The sequence below is a fragment of the Hyalella azteca genome, unplaced genomic scaffold (genome assembly GCF_000764305.2).
Source record: "Hyalella azteca isolate HAZT.00-mixed unplaced genomic scaffold, Hazt_2.0.2 contig14278, whole genome shotgun sequence".
In the NCBI taxonomy this organism is placed as follows: domain Eukaryota; kingdom Metazoa; phylum Arthropoda; class Malacostraca; order Amphipoda; family Hyalellidae; genus Hyalella; species Hyalella azteca.
In genome coordinates, this window is record NW_025944169.1 from 143,741 (window position 1) to 160,943 (window position 17,203).

At 38.0% G+C, this 17,203-nt stretch overlaps 1 protein-coding gene across 1 annotated transcript in view; it reads right to left on the minus strand.

Moving 5' to 3' along the window:
• Positions 1 to 738: 738 nt before the first annotated feature.
• Positions 739 to 17,203, minus strand: part of LOC108680191 (large neutral amino acids transporter small subunit 1) — a 42,353-nt gene continuing 25,888 nt past the window's right edge. Inside the window, exons 5-10 of the mRNA XM_018168965.2 lie at positions 14,043 to 14,166; positions 8,351 to 8,454; positions 6,679 to 6,850; positions 6,189 to 6,348; positions 5,610 to 5,699; positions 739 to 1,165 (exon numbers count right to left, since the gene is read on the minus strand). Coding sequence (XP_018024454.1) covers positions 1,098 to 1,165; positions 5,610 to 5,699; positions 6,189 to 6,348; positions 6,679 to 6,850; positions 8,351 to 8,454; positions 14,043 to 14,166 — 718 coding nt within the window. The 3' untranslated portion in view covers positions 739 to 1,097. The remainder of the gene's footprint in view (positions 1,166 to 5,609; positions 5,700 to 6,188; positions 6,349 to 6,678; positions 6,851 to 8,350; positions 8,455 to 14,042; positions 14,167 to 17,203) is intronic.

Consider the following 17,203-nt stretch of genomic DNA (forward strand, 5'->3'; position numbering starts at 1 on the left):
GAAAAAGTAGTGAACAAAACTGTACGACTGACGGGTAAAGCTCACATACGAGTACTTCTGTGAATTTGATTCATCTCCTCAAATTACCAAAGAAGACTTGGTTATCAAAAGCTAAATAGAGATAAAATTATACGCAAGTAAATTTTTAAAGGAAATAAAACGTTCGCCGTCGTACTACGCAGACTGAACAGTTAAAAATACTTATTCGAAATTCCAGAAAAACTCAATCTGCAATTTTGAAATTTAGAACTTGCAACCTCAGACAACGTCAAGAACGCGTATCTTCCTTCGTTTTTCAAATGATACAACAAGTCTCAGATGATTTCATGCAAGAATCCGTTTTCAAACGATTTCAAGCACGAGTTTAGATGCCATATGTTTACTAGCGCTTCAGCTATTTAGCTATCTCCCACCGGAAGTCAAGATGAACATCACCAAGAGGTGTAAGGTATCAATTATCGAAAGTTTCTCAAATCAAAAATTGTTCCTTTTTTTCTCAAATCATCCACAAGGGACGGGAGGTCTTAATTGTCCAGCCCGCTGAAGCTGGCTCGAAGAAAGCAGCGTTAGCATCTCGAAGAGAGGAAGTGACAAGGAGGGACAGGTGAAAAGCATCAGAAACGAAGACTCTCGAACAAGAGGTCGCTAACACGTGACGTCGGCCTCCCGCACGACTGAGACAGAGAAGGGAAATGTGAGAAATCCTACCTACATAATAACTTAACCCCACAACTGAGACCTGCAGTCAGACACCGCGAGCTCAGCGGTGGGGCGCTCAGGAACAATCCCCCAAGTAGTACCAAATTCCCGTAGAACGTCTGACGAGCACTGACAGGCTTCAGAAGTCCCCCCTAAAAGGAATTTCAAGCATGAATCCCTTAATCTGGAATCCAGCAATGCAATCGTGATTGGTCTGATGATTATGATTAACCATGCTATGTTACGCGCGGCTACCCCAAAACAAGTTGTTCTTCAAATTAATGGTAAAACTAAGGGTTCAAACCAGCAGCAACTGTCATCCACGGTCAATTTCGGGTTGAATATTTTGTTTACACCCGAAATGTCGCGAAAAAAATGCCAGTAGATTTCAGCAGCATTTAAACCTTCTCGGTCTTCGGCGCAGCGCAGACCATAAACAACTTCTGCATGAGCAGATCCAGTCGTCCTGTAAAATAAATATAGATGCGTGAAAACGGTCGCATGCGGTGCCAATGGTGAATTTATAACATAGCTATGATCGATTAACAATAATATCAGCCCAAAAAATATTGCAAGACGCCTACTTTAGAAAAATTGTAAAAAAAATAATTCATTGTAATACGTTTTCGTCTGAATTTGGATACTTCTCAAATGCCGGGAAATTTTAAAATTCACCCGCATTCATTGATAGAAAATTCAGTACCGTAATCTTTAAGGCAATGACAAGCCACGAAGCTGGATAACGTACCCCAAGCTGTTACAATACATTTATCAAGGTGAGAATAATGCCATAGTACTTAATCTCGGCAACACGTAAATGAAAGGTTTTGGCATTAGTTAAAATGAACCACCAAGCTATTGCCTGGTACTCTCAGTTCAACTTGAACGGGAATTAAAATTTCCTCAAATAATTGATTTGTAGGGAACTTGGAAAACAAGCAAAATTATCGCATGAAAAACTTTAGCAACCAATGCCCACGAAGCACACATCGGGACTGCAGTGACCCCAAAACTGCATTAGTATATATTTATATATTCAAAACTGCATTAGTAAATATTCAAACGAAACTATCAATAACAGATTATATATTTGCTCACTCAATAATGGCATATAAAAATGATATATTGGCAGATAAAAATAACTCAAACTCACGACAACGCTAAGTCAAACCCAAACTCTGCTGGCAATATAAAATAAATTCAGACAACCAGTTATTAATATAAACACAATAATATAATAAATTCAGCCTTGTGCTCTCATAATCATTATGCACGCGGTGTGTTTAATCTTTTGCATGATTGGTGTGAGCGTATGACCATTAAACACATGGCGCTCATAAAGTATGGGACGTGGGGTTTAGCCTTACATTGATATGAAAGTGCGATCATGAAATAAATCGTACACATGGGATGTGGGTTCATAACGCTTGGAATGATTGGCATGATGTATGGTGCTCCATAGTAAAATTCAAGTGACAGAAACGACGAACGGCTCAAACTTGACGTCACCATATAGAACTGGTTCACTGAAAGTACTTCAGATAAATAAAACAATGTAAGCTAATTTATTCCTTAGGGTGTTGGCGACTGTAAGCATAAACCAAGTATATATCGTTCGCATTAAAGCTCCCCGCGCGTAGGTTTGATGGCCATTTACATTTTAATTTGAACGGTTAAAAGACTTGCGTGAATTGAGTTTTGTAAGCTATTTGCAAAATAATGTTCAGTTACGCCGTACGGTTCGCTAGTCTTCTTGGAAGATACGGCATTCGAACCTCAAATGTCATTAAAACTTTTTCATTGGAGCCACTTTGGCGCCACGTCTTGGCTATCGTAATACTGTACCTTCAATAGAACAATGTCATGGGTTGGGCTGTCATTCTACTTCTACCCCGTGTCTCACTAACAACTTTTCCTCTATGGAGGCCACTGAGGTTAAGATAATGTAGCCTCTACTTAACAGTGTTTCAGTCTTGCGATTTCAGAGGCGTTGGTACGAGATATACTGACTTATTTTACGAGGTGTTGGGGCGGACGACCATGAAAAACTTCTGCAAGGCTAACGTCCAGGAGTCTGCGGGTGGAGAGAGTGGCACAAGCCGGACAAACGTTAGTCAAGCATCACACAAACACAAGCGAGCTCATCACGAGAAGCTGCAGCTTGCAGGATTACATGCACAAACAATGTATAAACAGAAGAGAAATAAAATATGAGATAACACAAGATGAAATGAAAATATTTTATACATCGTAACAAAGGCGCTATGGTTGCGTCATGATTTTGAGCACTGTTATAACATTGGAAAACGACGGTTAAATGTGAAAAATTACAAGTGAAAGGCAACAAAAAAAATACAGGAAAAGCAAATGAAACCACGATGAACATGAGATACACATATTAATGCCTCCATATTTAGGACTCTTTCTTTTAACAGCATATTCGTGTAGCGATAAAATGTTCTCCCAAGTATAAGTCGTCAATCATTAAAATAAAGCTGCTCAGACAAGCTACTCAGCACAGAATTGACACGTCAAAAAGTCAATTTACCATTCATCACAAAATTTATACGTCAAAAACAGTCATTTTACCATTCAACACAAAATTTACACGTCAATAACAGTCAGTTCACTAATATTCAGCACAGAACTGACGCGTCAAAAAATGTCAGTACACTAGTATTCAGCACAGAACTGACGCGTCAAAAAATGTCAGTTCACATTCAGCAGAGAATTGACACGTCAAAAACAGTCAGTTCACCACTCAGCATCGAACTGACACGGCATGTGAAGTCTGTACACAACTCAGCATGCAAGAACCATGCAATGATTGAGGCCATTGCAATTGATCTTTTCAAACCACATCTAATCTTTAATGAATAATTTGCATGTGTAGGCGTTTTATACGTTCTATGAGGCTTCGTCAAACTGTACCCAACAAATCATTGTTAATTGAAGTCATGCCAGCGATGATACATGCGCTGTGACGCTCTGAACGACATCGGACAAAAATAAATATACTTCATAATTATAGTAATTATACTTCTTACGGAAGTGGGGGAAAATTACGTGTATATGAGAAAGTTACGTAAATATCTTTAACTGAAAATGTACGTAAAATATCAAGGGTTAATAAAATTAAGAACAAATGACATTCAGAGGCCCAATATTAAAGTCTATTAAAAAAACATCGAGAGACTATTTAATAAAACCATCGAGACAAACAGCTGCCAACAATTCTTCAGATTGACAGTTGAAATAAATTCTACTCTACTGTCTTTACTAACGACATGCTAAAGTAGACATTCAATTAAACTACTACCTACATGCTTGCTGAAGTTCGACTCAGTGTAAATTGTGTGAAGTGTAATCTTGGTGAATAGTATAATCAATATCTACACCCAAATACAAAAGTGATTAAAACGGCCTAGCGGGAGTCATGTCATAAAAGCAGTTCAAAGATATTTGCAAATCTCGCTACTTATCAAACTTTACGAACGTTCCCTCTCCCCTTCCCAAAAAGACAAGATGACTTGTATCTTCTAACAAATTCCCCTATCTAATAAATAAAATGCTTCTCTCTAACAATCACAAGTTTCGTATACATATACCAATAATAATGACGATCCATCCCTTAATAAATGGTAACGGTTCATTCTCTCGTACTGGATGACAGCGTACCTATACCACCCTTTAAATGAAACCGGTTCTCTCCCTCTACATAATAATGTTGTTTCTTGCTTGCAAATAAGGATAACGACCCTCCCTTACAACCCTGATAATGTTTCTCCAGCCTTTGAAAGGTAATGTTTAGTTTCGCCTAACGTAATAATATTTGTTCGCCCTCAACCCATTATGTTGAAAACATCACTCTCCCTCACAATGTTTTAACCCTTGCCTTCCCTATATTACTTTCAAGCTCAAGGGACACTTAGTTACATTCTAGCAGTCAAACAATGTCCACTAATTCTTCTCACATCAGGTCGTGAACAATCTTCTTATGAGATGATTTGGCATTTTGTATTCTCGAGTAGAAATACATCTCAAGACATTGCCACACAGGGGATAGAGAGAAAACTTTTTTGGCTATTCGGTAAAACAAGCTTGAGGATTGCTGCACGAGGTATGTACTAGCAGAAAGCAGGGCAAATTTTGACACTAAAACTTCGGTTACTACAATCACACTTGCTAAGAGCATTATATCACAGCACCAGGTTTTTTTTCTAACAAACAATACTTCTATTTGCATTGGCGAGCTTCACTCGGCACCACAAGCAGAACTCTCTGCAGAATTTCTGTGACCCAGTCTGCAGAGAAGCACATGTGTCAACCTCCACGACCGCTACTACTACATATAAGCTACTCTAACGGTCGCTACTTAGTTGGCGCCTTGAAACTTCAGTTGAAAAACTTCGTGCCCACATTTGCATTAAATTCGCGATCACAATAATATAAAACGTTTTAAGAATTTCCCAAAAACGAAGCCCCTTTTTGCTTCCATTGAATATAAGCGCATCATATCATTTGAGTATATCTATTTCTGAAGAAAACAATATATTGTTCCAGCAATACACGCAACCACGGGAAGATCATATAGTATACAAAAATTAAAGCTTTCATTCAAGTGTACAGAGCAGAATATGGACTCTAATTTAAAAGATATCCTATACTAAATCCATTACGATCATTCCTGTGACGCGTTCTCGACTACAAGAAAAACAATATAAACTCTGCTCACAGCATGCGACTTCGATATAGTTCTTTATAACAATAATAAAAAGTTTTCAATAATATCAATAAATACTTAAAATTAAAATAGAACGCGGAAAATTTAAATTTTTAGAACTCTTACTTCACGAGAATTGAGACGAAGTAGAACAATATTAGATTTAGCTGTGGGACGTAACACTTACTCAGGACACGTTGCACGGAGGCCGGCTTCTTGAGTTTAATGAAGAGGAAGTACACGGGCACTCCTGTCATGATGATGGCCACTCCGTAGCCTGCAACAACACATTCGTTACTTCAAGAAATATTTCGCTGCCATGAAGAATCGGGGAAAACAATTTACACACCGTAGCCTGCAATAACACATTCGTCACTTCAAGAAATATTTCGCTGCCGTGGAGAATCCGCGAAAAAAATTTGTATAGCTCATTTCATTAGGAAAATTTTTCATTGATCATGACGATATATAATGCATGCATCAAATTGCCACCGTTTATCCAAACGAGACTATCTACCTGAAGATAGATCCTAGTATTCATAATAAATAAAATCCTAGTAGATGTATTCTCGTAGATGAATTGCCTTTATGGACATTCAATAAGGGCAGTCATGGACATTAAATGGTCATTAAATAACGATAACGATTGTGTCTATTTATTTTTCGCTTGCTATTAATCTCATGCGTGACGTGCCCTCGAAGTTCGTTGGAACCAGGCGCCACGATAAATGCTTCGTACAATAATACTAATAATAATTCAACGAACCAGTTTCAACAGGAGCAGCGATCATGGGCACGATGGTGATGAAGACGGTGGCGATGATGTAGATGATGGGGAAGAAGAGGTTCACTTTGATAGGGCGCTCCAAGTCTGGTCTTTTCCAGCGCAGATACGGGACACACACCACCGCCAGGCCAATGGATAACTGTAGAGCAGAAGCTAGTTCAATATTTTCTAGTTTAATTTATTTCTAGATGTAATATCGAGGAAACTATTGTCAAGTGTAAGAGCAATTTTCTAGTTTAATATTTATATTTTCTAGATGTAATGTCGAGGAACCTATTATCAGGTGGTACCGGGTAAGTTAGAGAAACTGAATAAATTTCTGTCTAGATTGAGATATCAGAAAATGAAAAAATTCTAAAACTGTATCCTCATTTAGCAAGCAAATTATCTTATCTGCACGAACTTATTAGACATTTTAAAGAAAATATCGAAGGTTATCATGGCCAAGGAGTTTTCGTCAGGCTCGAACCCAAGTAGCGAAGCCGACGTATGAGATGAGCGCGTATATGTTGCTGGAGAAGAGGTACAAGAGGCTGAGGAAGGCCATGAACAGCACGGCGGGCGCTGGCGTCATGCGGTCGATCTGGATCATGGTTAGAATCTGCGGCATCTGACCCTCCAGAGCACCGGCGTAGAACAATCTAAAATTCACCGTAAATTAGTAATAGGTATTATTAAGTAAGAAAAAAATTTGTCAAGTCACTCGTAAGAAACAGTAGAGACAATTTTATTTTCAGTGTAATCCTATGCTTAGAAATGAGATAAAAAAAATAATAAACTTTCATTATGAATATGGAGTTAATTGGAAATATTGAGACACGGTATAATCCAAGTACAAACAGAATTTAGGCCATTCGATCTGCATTAAGCGTGCAAAAAAATTTGAACCGGGTACGATCAAATCTACCATGACTTACTTTTTCATTTTATTTTATCATTGCGCTACAAAATATTTCACAATTGTAGACCACTCGACAAGTAACAAAACCCTACATAAAATAATAGATTGAACAGCAAATATTTTTTATCGCGTTCATAAATAAATAATTAGTACACAGAGAACATGCATTGCGCATTCAAACAAACAGGCGTGTTATGGTCGGTAACTGGCTAGGGATGAATATAAAATACATACAAAATTCACCAGCATGCTTAAGATGCCATACAGCGACACGGCAGCATTTACATAGCAAAGAAGCACGGAACACAGAAACGTGATTTATACACACCAACAGCGTGGTTTATACAGACACTACATGGAACTAAAGTTTCTCACTCGAGTTCATGGATTAATAAATTAATCTCAATTTAATTCAATATTCAATGAATTATTCATCTGAAATTGAATGCAAGGCTTCGCTAGCTTAGCAAATGCCGTTTTGAAGAACAATTGGCAAATTTTTCAATTATAAAAAGACATAAATACATAATTAATAAAGGATCTATAAAACTATAGAAGCACAATTATTTGTTCATTTGTCACGGGCTATGAATTGTGCCCAAAAACTTCGTCAGCAAATCACAGCAAACGAACCCGTATGAACATAACAGTTCATCGATCAGCCAGTTGGAAACCAGCGAAAAGTTAATTAAACCCTGAGCTAAAATATGAGACAGAACTGAAACTTTCCAAGATTCAAGTGAATATTTTTTTTTCAGACAAGTTTTGAGGAATATGTAACAAAAATGAACTTGTTTCCGACACAGTAACTGTATGCATAGTTCTATGTAACAAAAGTTTGTTACGAACTGCTTACGGTATCTGCAGCTACCGTCGAATCCGCAGAAACAGCGATCTAACCTAACCCGTCAAATTAAAACAGACAATAATATAACTTGACGAATCCGCACAAATGTTAGAGAACCAGAATTTGTTCGTCTAATATTTGGAATCGATATTTTAGCTCTCTTTTAAGTCTTTAGTTCATCTCTTTTGATCAATCTCTTCGTCTCTAATAAATCTTCGACAACCTTCGAGCAGAGTTGAAACTATCTATATACCTGAATATGAGGCAATCCTGGAAACCATCCGGGAAGAATACACAGGGCCTTCGAGACGATATTACTGCAGGTTTTTTACTTACGAATTTCAAGAAATTAATGAGCACGGACGAGTCTGTAGAATAATAACGACACCGTACCTCGAGGAAGTGAAGAGAATGCCGTTGACAGAGCCGAACGTAGAGAGCGCTACAAAGACTGGCACTAAGATGGCGAATTTCCCGTACAACTTGTCGCCAAATGTCTGCACGAACAACACCGGCCCTCCAGTCAACATCGGCACTCAGCGTTACAAGGAACACCAGCGATCGCTGTCAAATTACTTTTTGAATCGCACCAACATTTTAAAAAATGTAGTTATAGATCATCTATTTCAATCGAAAAAGTAAAATATTAGTCGTTTTACAATTGGCACTGAGAACAGTTTACAAATTAGGTTTTTCTCCACTTTCAAGTTATTAATATCAGAAATATTTTAGTGAGGAAACTTGCGAATTGATCAGTGATTCCACATTGATCGCTGGACCTCGTTCTTAATAATAACTAAGCAAGGGTATGGGTACAAATAAAATAAATCCCATGTGTACAGAGCAGAAGCACTGGGATCCAAAAAAAAAGCATTCATTTGGAGAATATAGCAGGTTCTGTACAGCTTTAGGGTTGTAGGGGGATTCAGCAAAAAAAAAAAGAATGAAAAGATAAAGACAACAAATTTATAAAGATCCATAATGGAGCATAAAGCAAATAGTTAAAATATGTAAAAAAAAAACACAGTAAAGTATTGTCTGTTGAAGAAAAAAATACTAAGAAAATTATTTATATGAGCGGTAAATTAAGATGCATGTATATGAGCTGGATTGATGAAAAAATCCATCGATTGCCTAGGCAGGTAAATGAGGTGGACTCGAGAAATCTGGAGGATCCGTTGGGATGAGTTAAAATTGCAGATGTTTAACCATTTCCCACCACAAACAATTTACTGTAGGTTTTTCTTGAGAGTCAAAACAGCCTGAATACCCATTATACATCTTATACCCTTTATACATCTTTTTAATACATCTTGTGGACCGATAACAGCGTAGAACATAAATGAGCGTACCTTGTATGTCGCAGGGGCCTCGCTACGAGAGAGCGTGTCAAATGGCATGCGCAATTCGATGAGGAATGCTTGGTCATGGGAGGGTTTAAGCTTTAAAGTACATGGCATGTTACACGCGGGCTGCATCTCACGTAAGACGACTCGAGTGATCAGTGATCGTGTGCCGGTGCTCGGAAAAAATATGGGAACCAAGAGAAGACAAATGCAAGCGGTTTGGTTGTGGATAGCTTTCACCACAACACCAAAAAATACAGTTAATAAACACTTCCAATTTTCTTTCATGATTCGTATGGGCTGAATTTTTTGTATGTGTTGCTTGATATGTCAAAGTAAATAAAAACAAAGGTTATCTTGAAACATTTGAAAACTATTGAGAGGAAAAAAAGTTTTTTTTTTACCTAAAAATGTCAGGTGGTTATCCGCCAGGTGTTACAACTTACAATACCTCGTCATTTAATAAATAAAAAAGTGGCATTTGAAACAATGACTTGAATTGATAGTAGTAGCTGTAACTCGTCCGTCGAGGAAGGTGGGATCCATAAGTCGGACATGAATGTGTTTTATGAACACATAACTACAATTTCAACACCCCCGAACAAATTATTTAGAAGACAACAAATTCATTACAAACAGCTTTTACTTCACCGATTTCAAAAAATTCTGTTTTTGAAAACATAAGTCAACCGGATTTAGTCAACCGTAACCGAAATTAAAATTTACTTCAAACTCAATCCAACAGATATTATCCCATGACAATTAGATACAGTAAAATTAAGCTTAAAACCCTTTTAGAGACATCAATAACAAATGAACGAAGAAGCAAACCAGCGTAAAAGGTTTCAGGGCAATACAGAACAAATTAGACAATACAGAAAACGTGCATGAAATTTTTATGAAGAAATTAGCTTCGTTCGTCGATTGCAGACTACCTTGACGAGGTCAGTAGAACGCCGTTCACGGCACCGAACGTCGAGAACGCCACGAAGACGGGAATAATGAACGCCCATGATCCGTACAGGCGTTCTGCAAAAGTCTACACCCCAGTCCACATCAGTAACAATTAGCCGACATTAATTCGTCATTGTGCTAAGAACATCACTAAGGCAATGGGAATTTCGTCCACATCAACCATTAACTGACATTAATTAATCATTGGGATAAGAATATCACTAAGGCAATGGGAACTTCGTTCACATCAACCATTAACTGACAATAATTAATACCTGTGATGGATAAGAACTTCACTCTAACGGAACCTCTGCCACATAGAGTAAATTTTCCTGCCTTGCGAGCCTACAAGAAATGCATAAATATTAAACTTTAGTAGTTGGGTGTCGGAATGCTTTCTTGACTGCAGCTCACCAAAATATCGCGAATCAAACATATTCCACTTATTTCCACCACAGTCATTAAGGAGCTTCGCGACTGCATGGCAGGCTATATACATAGCTCGATAATGAATATTCAGTCAAATGTTGGAACATCAAATACGCATAAATGAATTATTTGATGAAGAATAAAACGCCCATTTGTCAAAAATGATCAAATTATTCATTAAAATGTCGTAATGAAACCTAATTCGATAAGGTAAGTAATGAAATAATAGCCAAAATATATTTAGCACCTGCGAAGCGCACGCGCACGCCCACCGGCCTTATTGACCTGCCTAAAAACAGTGACTAAATCTAGAGCAAAACTGACAGAAGGGCTTCAGGGGGCAGAAATAAGTGACAGGGACAAGCGACCAGTGCATGACGGCCACAGAGCTTGCCAGTGTAGCTCAAATGTGTGCATTCTGTGCAAGTTTTATGACTTAAATAATTTGGAGAAAAAATAAACTGGTTAGAATATTTGTGCATCAAAAAGAATCATCAAAATTTATTTTAAGATGAACCAGAATTTGTCATGTTTCAGAAAGAAACGATTATTCGCAACTTTCTGCGGCAATATATACCTAATTGAATAGGGTAAAATAGTTCCTTTTAAAATCTCACATACGACAAAATTAATGACACAATTGAGTCATCTTCAGAAAATAGCACGCATGTAATATCTCAGTAAAACAAGGTGCAGTAGCAGACTTCGTAGATCGGCAAGTTTCCCAAATGTGTGAACCTAACTACCGCTGCGTGCGACACTACCAAGAACCCGCTTTCAATCTACGCAGTCGAGCTTATTGTCAGTTGGCAGAACTGAGCTCTTCATCGTCAATTATACAAATACAATTTTTACTTAGAAGAAAATTGAATGAGAAAGCCGTATATTACAAGATAGCCTCTGTCAAGCGCAAAAGTTACACCGAACATATGGCAGTTTAATATCATGTCATCCAAGTGATACAGTATATGGTAAGCAGCCCAGCTTTATGAACAATTCCAGTCCAGAAGACAATTACTAGCTCCAATAAGACAGGGATAGAAGTCAGGGGAATCGTTCTGCAAGCAAAAATCTACCAACGCAAGCATAAATTAAGCTCGTTTGTAATTGATTCCGACTCGCATGACATCAAATTATTAATGTTGCATTTAATAGTTTGAAATAGAGCTTGCAGTAATGTAACTAGGGCTAGCCAGAGTAGTCACGCGACTTGGGCCCCTCCTGCCGTCTTAGCCAATAGCGTTGCGAGTTGGGTGCTCTGCCCTAGCGTTCAGCCAATCAGATTGAAGCCAAACGAGTTTATTTTAACGCGTAGGTAATGAGCAGGAGACTAGGAGCAAAGCGAAACCAGTCCGAGACTACAAGCTAAGGAGCCAATTCTAAAATATACAGTCCATATATAGCAATGAGCAACAGTGGCACTCGTAAGATGAACTAAACTGTTAGTTTTCCAATATCATGCGAGTACACAATTGATCAATGATTATACTCGAACAATTTCAGCTGAAGTGTCTCGATCCTTTATAAATGTATTTCAATTTACTCTAGGTTTTTCTCATTGCACACGAGATGAGCAACAGTAGCGCCTGCGAATGCAGCCGGCCCACGTCCGTGCCAAGGCCTGTCGTCAAGGTGCGTGCGTCAGTAACAGGCTGCTCACTGGATTACGTGCAAGCTGATGCCACGACAGATACTCAAGCGCGTGATCTTAATGCATAACACTAAGATATTCGTCTTCCGCATAGAACAGGGAGCTCCCGACTTGAACATTTTTATAGTAAGAAATCTTCAACATGGCATCTAATACGAACGATCTTTTTATGTTGAATACCAAGCCACATTCTGTCAGACGGAAGACGTCGATAAGTTGCAGATAAATTATCTTGATCCGCAGCCCGCATGAGAAGCATCATTTATCAGTAAGTTTCAGGGTGGTAGGCTAGTGTTGTCATGGCTTTTTGGAATTCTGTACATATTTGAGTACTCTTTTTGGGCCATCATGTCCGAGTAAAGTTGCACGGCTCGTTGAAGCATATGCTTGGAATTCATGAGCGTCAACACTATGAATAAATGCATTTATTCCGTATAAATCCGGAAGAATTGCCCAAAATATTTAACCAAATGTCAGCAGTGACACTGAATAATGAGTATAAACATGGCGTTTAGAATTTGGTATCGCAAAAGCCTCGATGCAGGTAAATATAGAGGTAAATTTACAGCATCTGCATTCAGGACTGGTGCAACATCTCGCTAGCCCATATATAAGATGAGCATGGGGCATCTCAAGGACATCTGGGGCACCATGAGGAGTCCTTCTTCTCCAGCGGCTCGTTTGCTGCCTTGTTATTTGTAAAGCCAGTTGCAAGGCGCCAAGTTTTGCTCCGCGGCGATCATATGAATCAAATCAAAGCGTGCCATCATCCGCTCGATTACGCGTACGCCAAGAAAATGATTAATATAACTGTCTGGTTACGATATCTTGGAACTTACTAATTCTACGGTGCCCCGGAAAGTTTTGAATCCAAAAATAAATAGATTAGGTTTCTATTTGAAAATGAATTTCAATCTGGTCCAATTAGAAAATTCCTTAAATGACTACACGAAGAAATATTGGAATTTGAATTGCAATCGGAAAAATGTGGACCACGTTTAAAATTATACGATAAATTCTAGTTTACCAATCGCAATATGTGAACGCAGTCATAGAAATGCTATTATCTTCCAGCAAAGTACAAAGAGAAGGACATCAGCAGAACAGGGACTCGTGGAGAACGGCACGGACCTTTGAGGGTCCGCACTATCACAATCAAGGTCATTGAGTCGAACGCATTTGTAATGAGCACTAATTAAAACAACTGAAATTAAAGCTGAAATAGTACATCGCATGAATTAATAACAATGTTTAGAGAATACGGTAAATATTTATTCCAATTAGAAATAATGGAAATGTTTGGAAATTTCGTGAACAATAAGAACGGTGAACACATATCGAGAATGATTAAATTGATATATTATTAATCAAAAAATATTTTATCTTTCTTATCCAGAAAATACACTGGTAGTATAAAAGAATCACGAGTAAATTATCATCTATAGCTTCAAAATATGTTGGACAGTTAATTTAATCCTTTGCGTCCATTTTTAAATTCTAGATTCGAGTTAAAATTAGTTAGCTATGGAAAATTTCTCAATTACTCAACGGCTCCAGTTGAGCAGTGAAGATACAAGGGGGGAAAATGAATAAACTAAACTAAAAAATCATTGAAAAAGAAGCTGCCCAACTTAGTAAATTTTTCACTAAGATGCTGCAAAATAATAATATTTTTTATTGTAAAGTAGGATTGTAATATACTGACCACAGCGACGGCCTCTGAGCCGAGCACCTCGGCGGGCGACAGGGTCGTGTAGAAGGCGACATTGGTGAGCACGTACACTATTGTCACCAGCGTGATGGAGATGTAGATGGCGAGCGGCAGGTTCCTGTCATGGAATCAACATCAATCACTCTGTCAAAACTATTTTATACTACAGTTATTATCTACTGATTGTTAATGATACAAAGTAGTGCAGTTTTTAAGAACACCGCCATCAAAGTCTCTTGTGAATGAAAATTTTACCCAGGAGGCTGGCCCCGGCAACGACAGAAACTGTTACGTCCACATCAACTTTGTATCAATTATAATTACTGTGAGTTCCACCTGAGATAATAACCACATTGAATTAGCACGAATTATTGCAACGTGGGATGTATACAGTGGAATGAGATTGCGAGCGTGGTAGCAAATAATAATTTAGTTGACTTTACTCAAAAATTGTTAATTTGACGGACATTTTGGCCGGGGCCAAGTTGTTGAAATCATCTGAAAGAATCCATCACTTGAAGCTCTTTAACTAAGTAATTAATTCACAATATTCGTTATTTTTTTCCATGCAACGAATATCTAACCAACACTCCTCCTGGGCTACTGAAGAATAAACTCTGTTTCCAGAGATCCAATTCCATTTCTAAACCATGGAATATCAACACTTAATTGTTTCAACACGGCACAATAAACACGTGCCGCTACAATCAAGTATCGCAATAAACATGCCCGATTAGAATTAAGTCTTGGCGATCTAGTCACTACGAAAAGCGTATCCCCTTAACAGTATATAGTGCATGTAGCACATGCCAAGGTGCCAAGAGGTGACCCTGGCAGCGTTCAAGCTCCTGTTGCTGGGCAGGCTTTATAAAAAAATGTTCGTGAACGGGATACATTTTTTCCAAGGTCAATTATAAACACTAATGGTTATGAGCAGCGCGAAGTCAATCAATTCTGATGACTAATGTTTGCATTTTCTCATCGAGTGAGAAAAATTTGTATATTTATTCACGCCAGCTTTTGGTTACAATTAAGCATCAGACAACTAATACTAATGATTCTCCATATCTATTTCAATTCACCGTCGTTCTGTCAGGTTCTACTTCCTTCCCACGATCGTGTGCTTTTCTACGCGTTTGTTTTTTATTCTGCATACTTTCGGTCTACATAATCGTAACCGCGATATTCTCTAGCATCTGCATCTAAGTCTTAAGTAACGTGAAGACATATCTACGAGGTGCATGTCTGCAAGTATCCTCAACACCGACGCGCGCCAAGTCGACGCGTATTTGTACTGTAATCCGAATTTAAGAGGAAATTTCTGCCTGACGAGGGAGGAAATTTCGGCCGTTCTATTTGCATAGCCCTCGATAAGCATGTGCTACGAGCGTGACGGTGCCACGTACGGCCGATTTATTCGTGGCTTTGCTACAACTTTTGGCGCTGTGATGAGCCGCGGTAAATTTTATTTTGGCGCTTACCAACAGGAACAAATATCAATAATATTAAAGCATAAATAAAAGAGCATTAAAAAAAACTAAACAAAACTAAAGATGAGCCTAACAATAAGATCCACTTTCGGGATATAGTAGGAAGATAACAATTCAGTTCTAAGTTATAGTAATAATAATATCAGAAGCAACAAATTGAATGAAGAATACTCTATTCAGCATAACCCGGTGAGTGGAATCTGGACGCGAAAATTTTCGCACGCAAATTGAAGGAACATGATATAACTAAATTTTCTTAGGGAAATATTTTGAGAGAGCAAAAGCAAATTGTAGATTAATCGTAAAATTAATATTGACAAAATAGATCCTCCGCACTGCTGCAGCTATCCATATGCCGGTAGCAGTGGAGGTTCTTGTCATCGACATGAAAGCCTTCTTGTGCTTGATGTTTAGACATGCGATGTACGAGTCATTCGAAGCATACTATATCAATGCACAATAATACAGACTTCATACTCTCCTCAGTCATCATGTTAAGGCCTCGCAGTTTAGGGTAACTGCGTGGCTCACGGGACAGTGGTCCGCTATCACATTCAGCGGTATTCATAGAAAGAATTCACTACGCATGACGTGACGTCGCAAATAGTCCTTAAGTTGTTAGCACATTCAACAGTGAAATATTATTATAGATATTTTCAAATTTCATAATTGGTATTAAAATAAATTTCCATAAAAATGTACATAAAAATTACGAAAATTTGTCATGTACATCATCTCCAGCATGAAAAATGTAGAAGTGAATCGCTAGTATTCTACACGCACAGCCTCACTTTTTGCTGTACCATCTCTAATCTAGAGGATTTAATATAGCTTCGGAAACTCTAATACTTCCATTTTATTGGTTAATTTCTAGCGAGAAATTTATATTTGAAGATTTTGTGGCGTTATCCGAGATATTAGACGTATTTATTAAACAAATATTTTTTGGAAGAGAAGCTGTACTGTTTTGTATGGACTACGCCACTGCAGCGATAGATACCGCAACGGGTTACGCGAATTAAACGAACCTGAGTGCCAGGATTAGTCTCGCTTGTCATCCTCAATCAGAAGCCTCTTCCAAAAGGTAGTTAAAAATTTTAGTCCCTTTATTTTCAAGCGTACATGTACCTGCTTTCGTGCGAATTTCTATTGTTTTTCTGTTGAATCTTCATACTTAATCAGACGCCCGTGCGCTGAAACTTTCGTTTTTAATTGAATCTCAAAATTATAGATGCAAGGCTTCGTAAATTTCAAGTGCTTTTCTCGAAGGAGAAACTATCAAGTTTTCAATGGATTTACTGCACTTGAACATGTTTCCGAGTTTATTTTTGTTTGATTTTTGAGCAAATAAAATATCGATAAATTTAATGATATCTGGATTCAGAAGTTGAATCAAAGTCTGTTACCTGAAAATTATCAAGAATGGCACGACATTTTATAAAAACAACGGAGCATCGTTTTTACTTTTCTATATCAGAGTAGAATTTCCCTTCTACAAGTTTAGCCGATAAACGTGGCCAATGTCCGGCGGTTTATGGGACTGCCACGGCTAAAGCGCCTTTAAAATCCGTACCAAAATCTTTAGAAGTTCTTTTTTGAATCTGTGCACATTAGGTTACCGTGTTTTATAAACAAGAATGACTGAGCAGGATTGCACAGACTTTG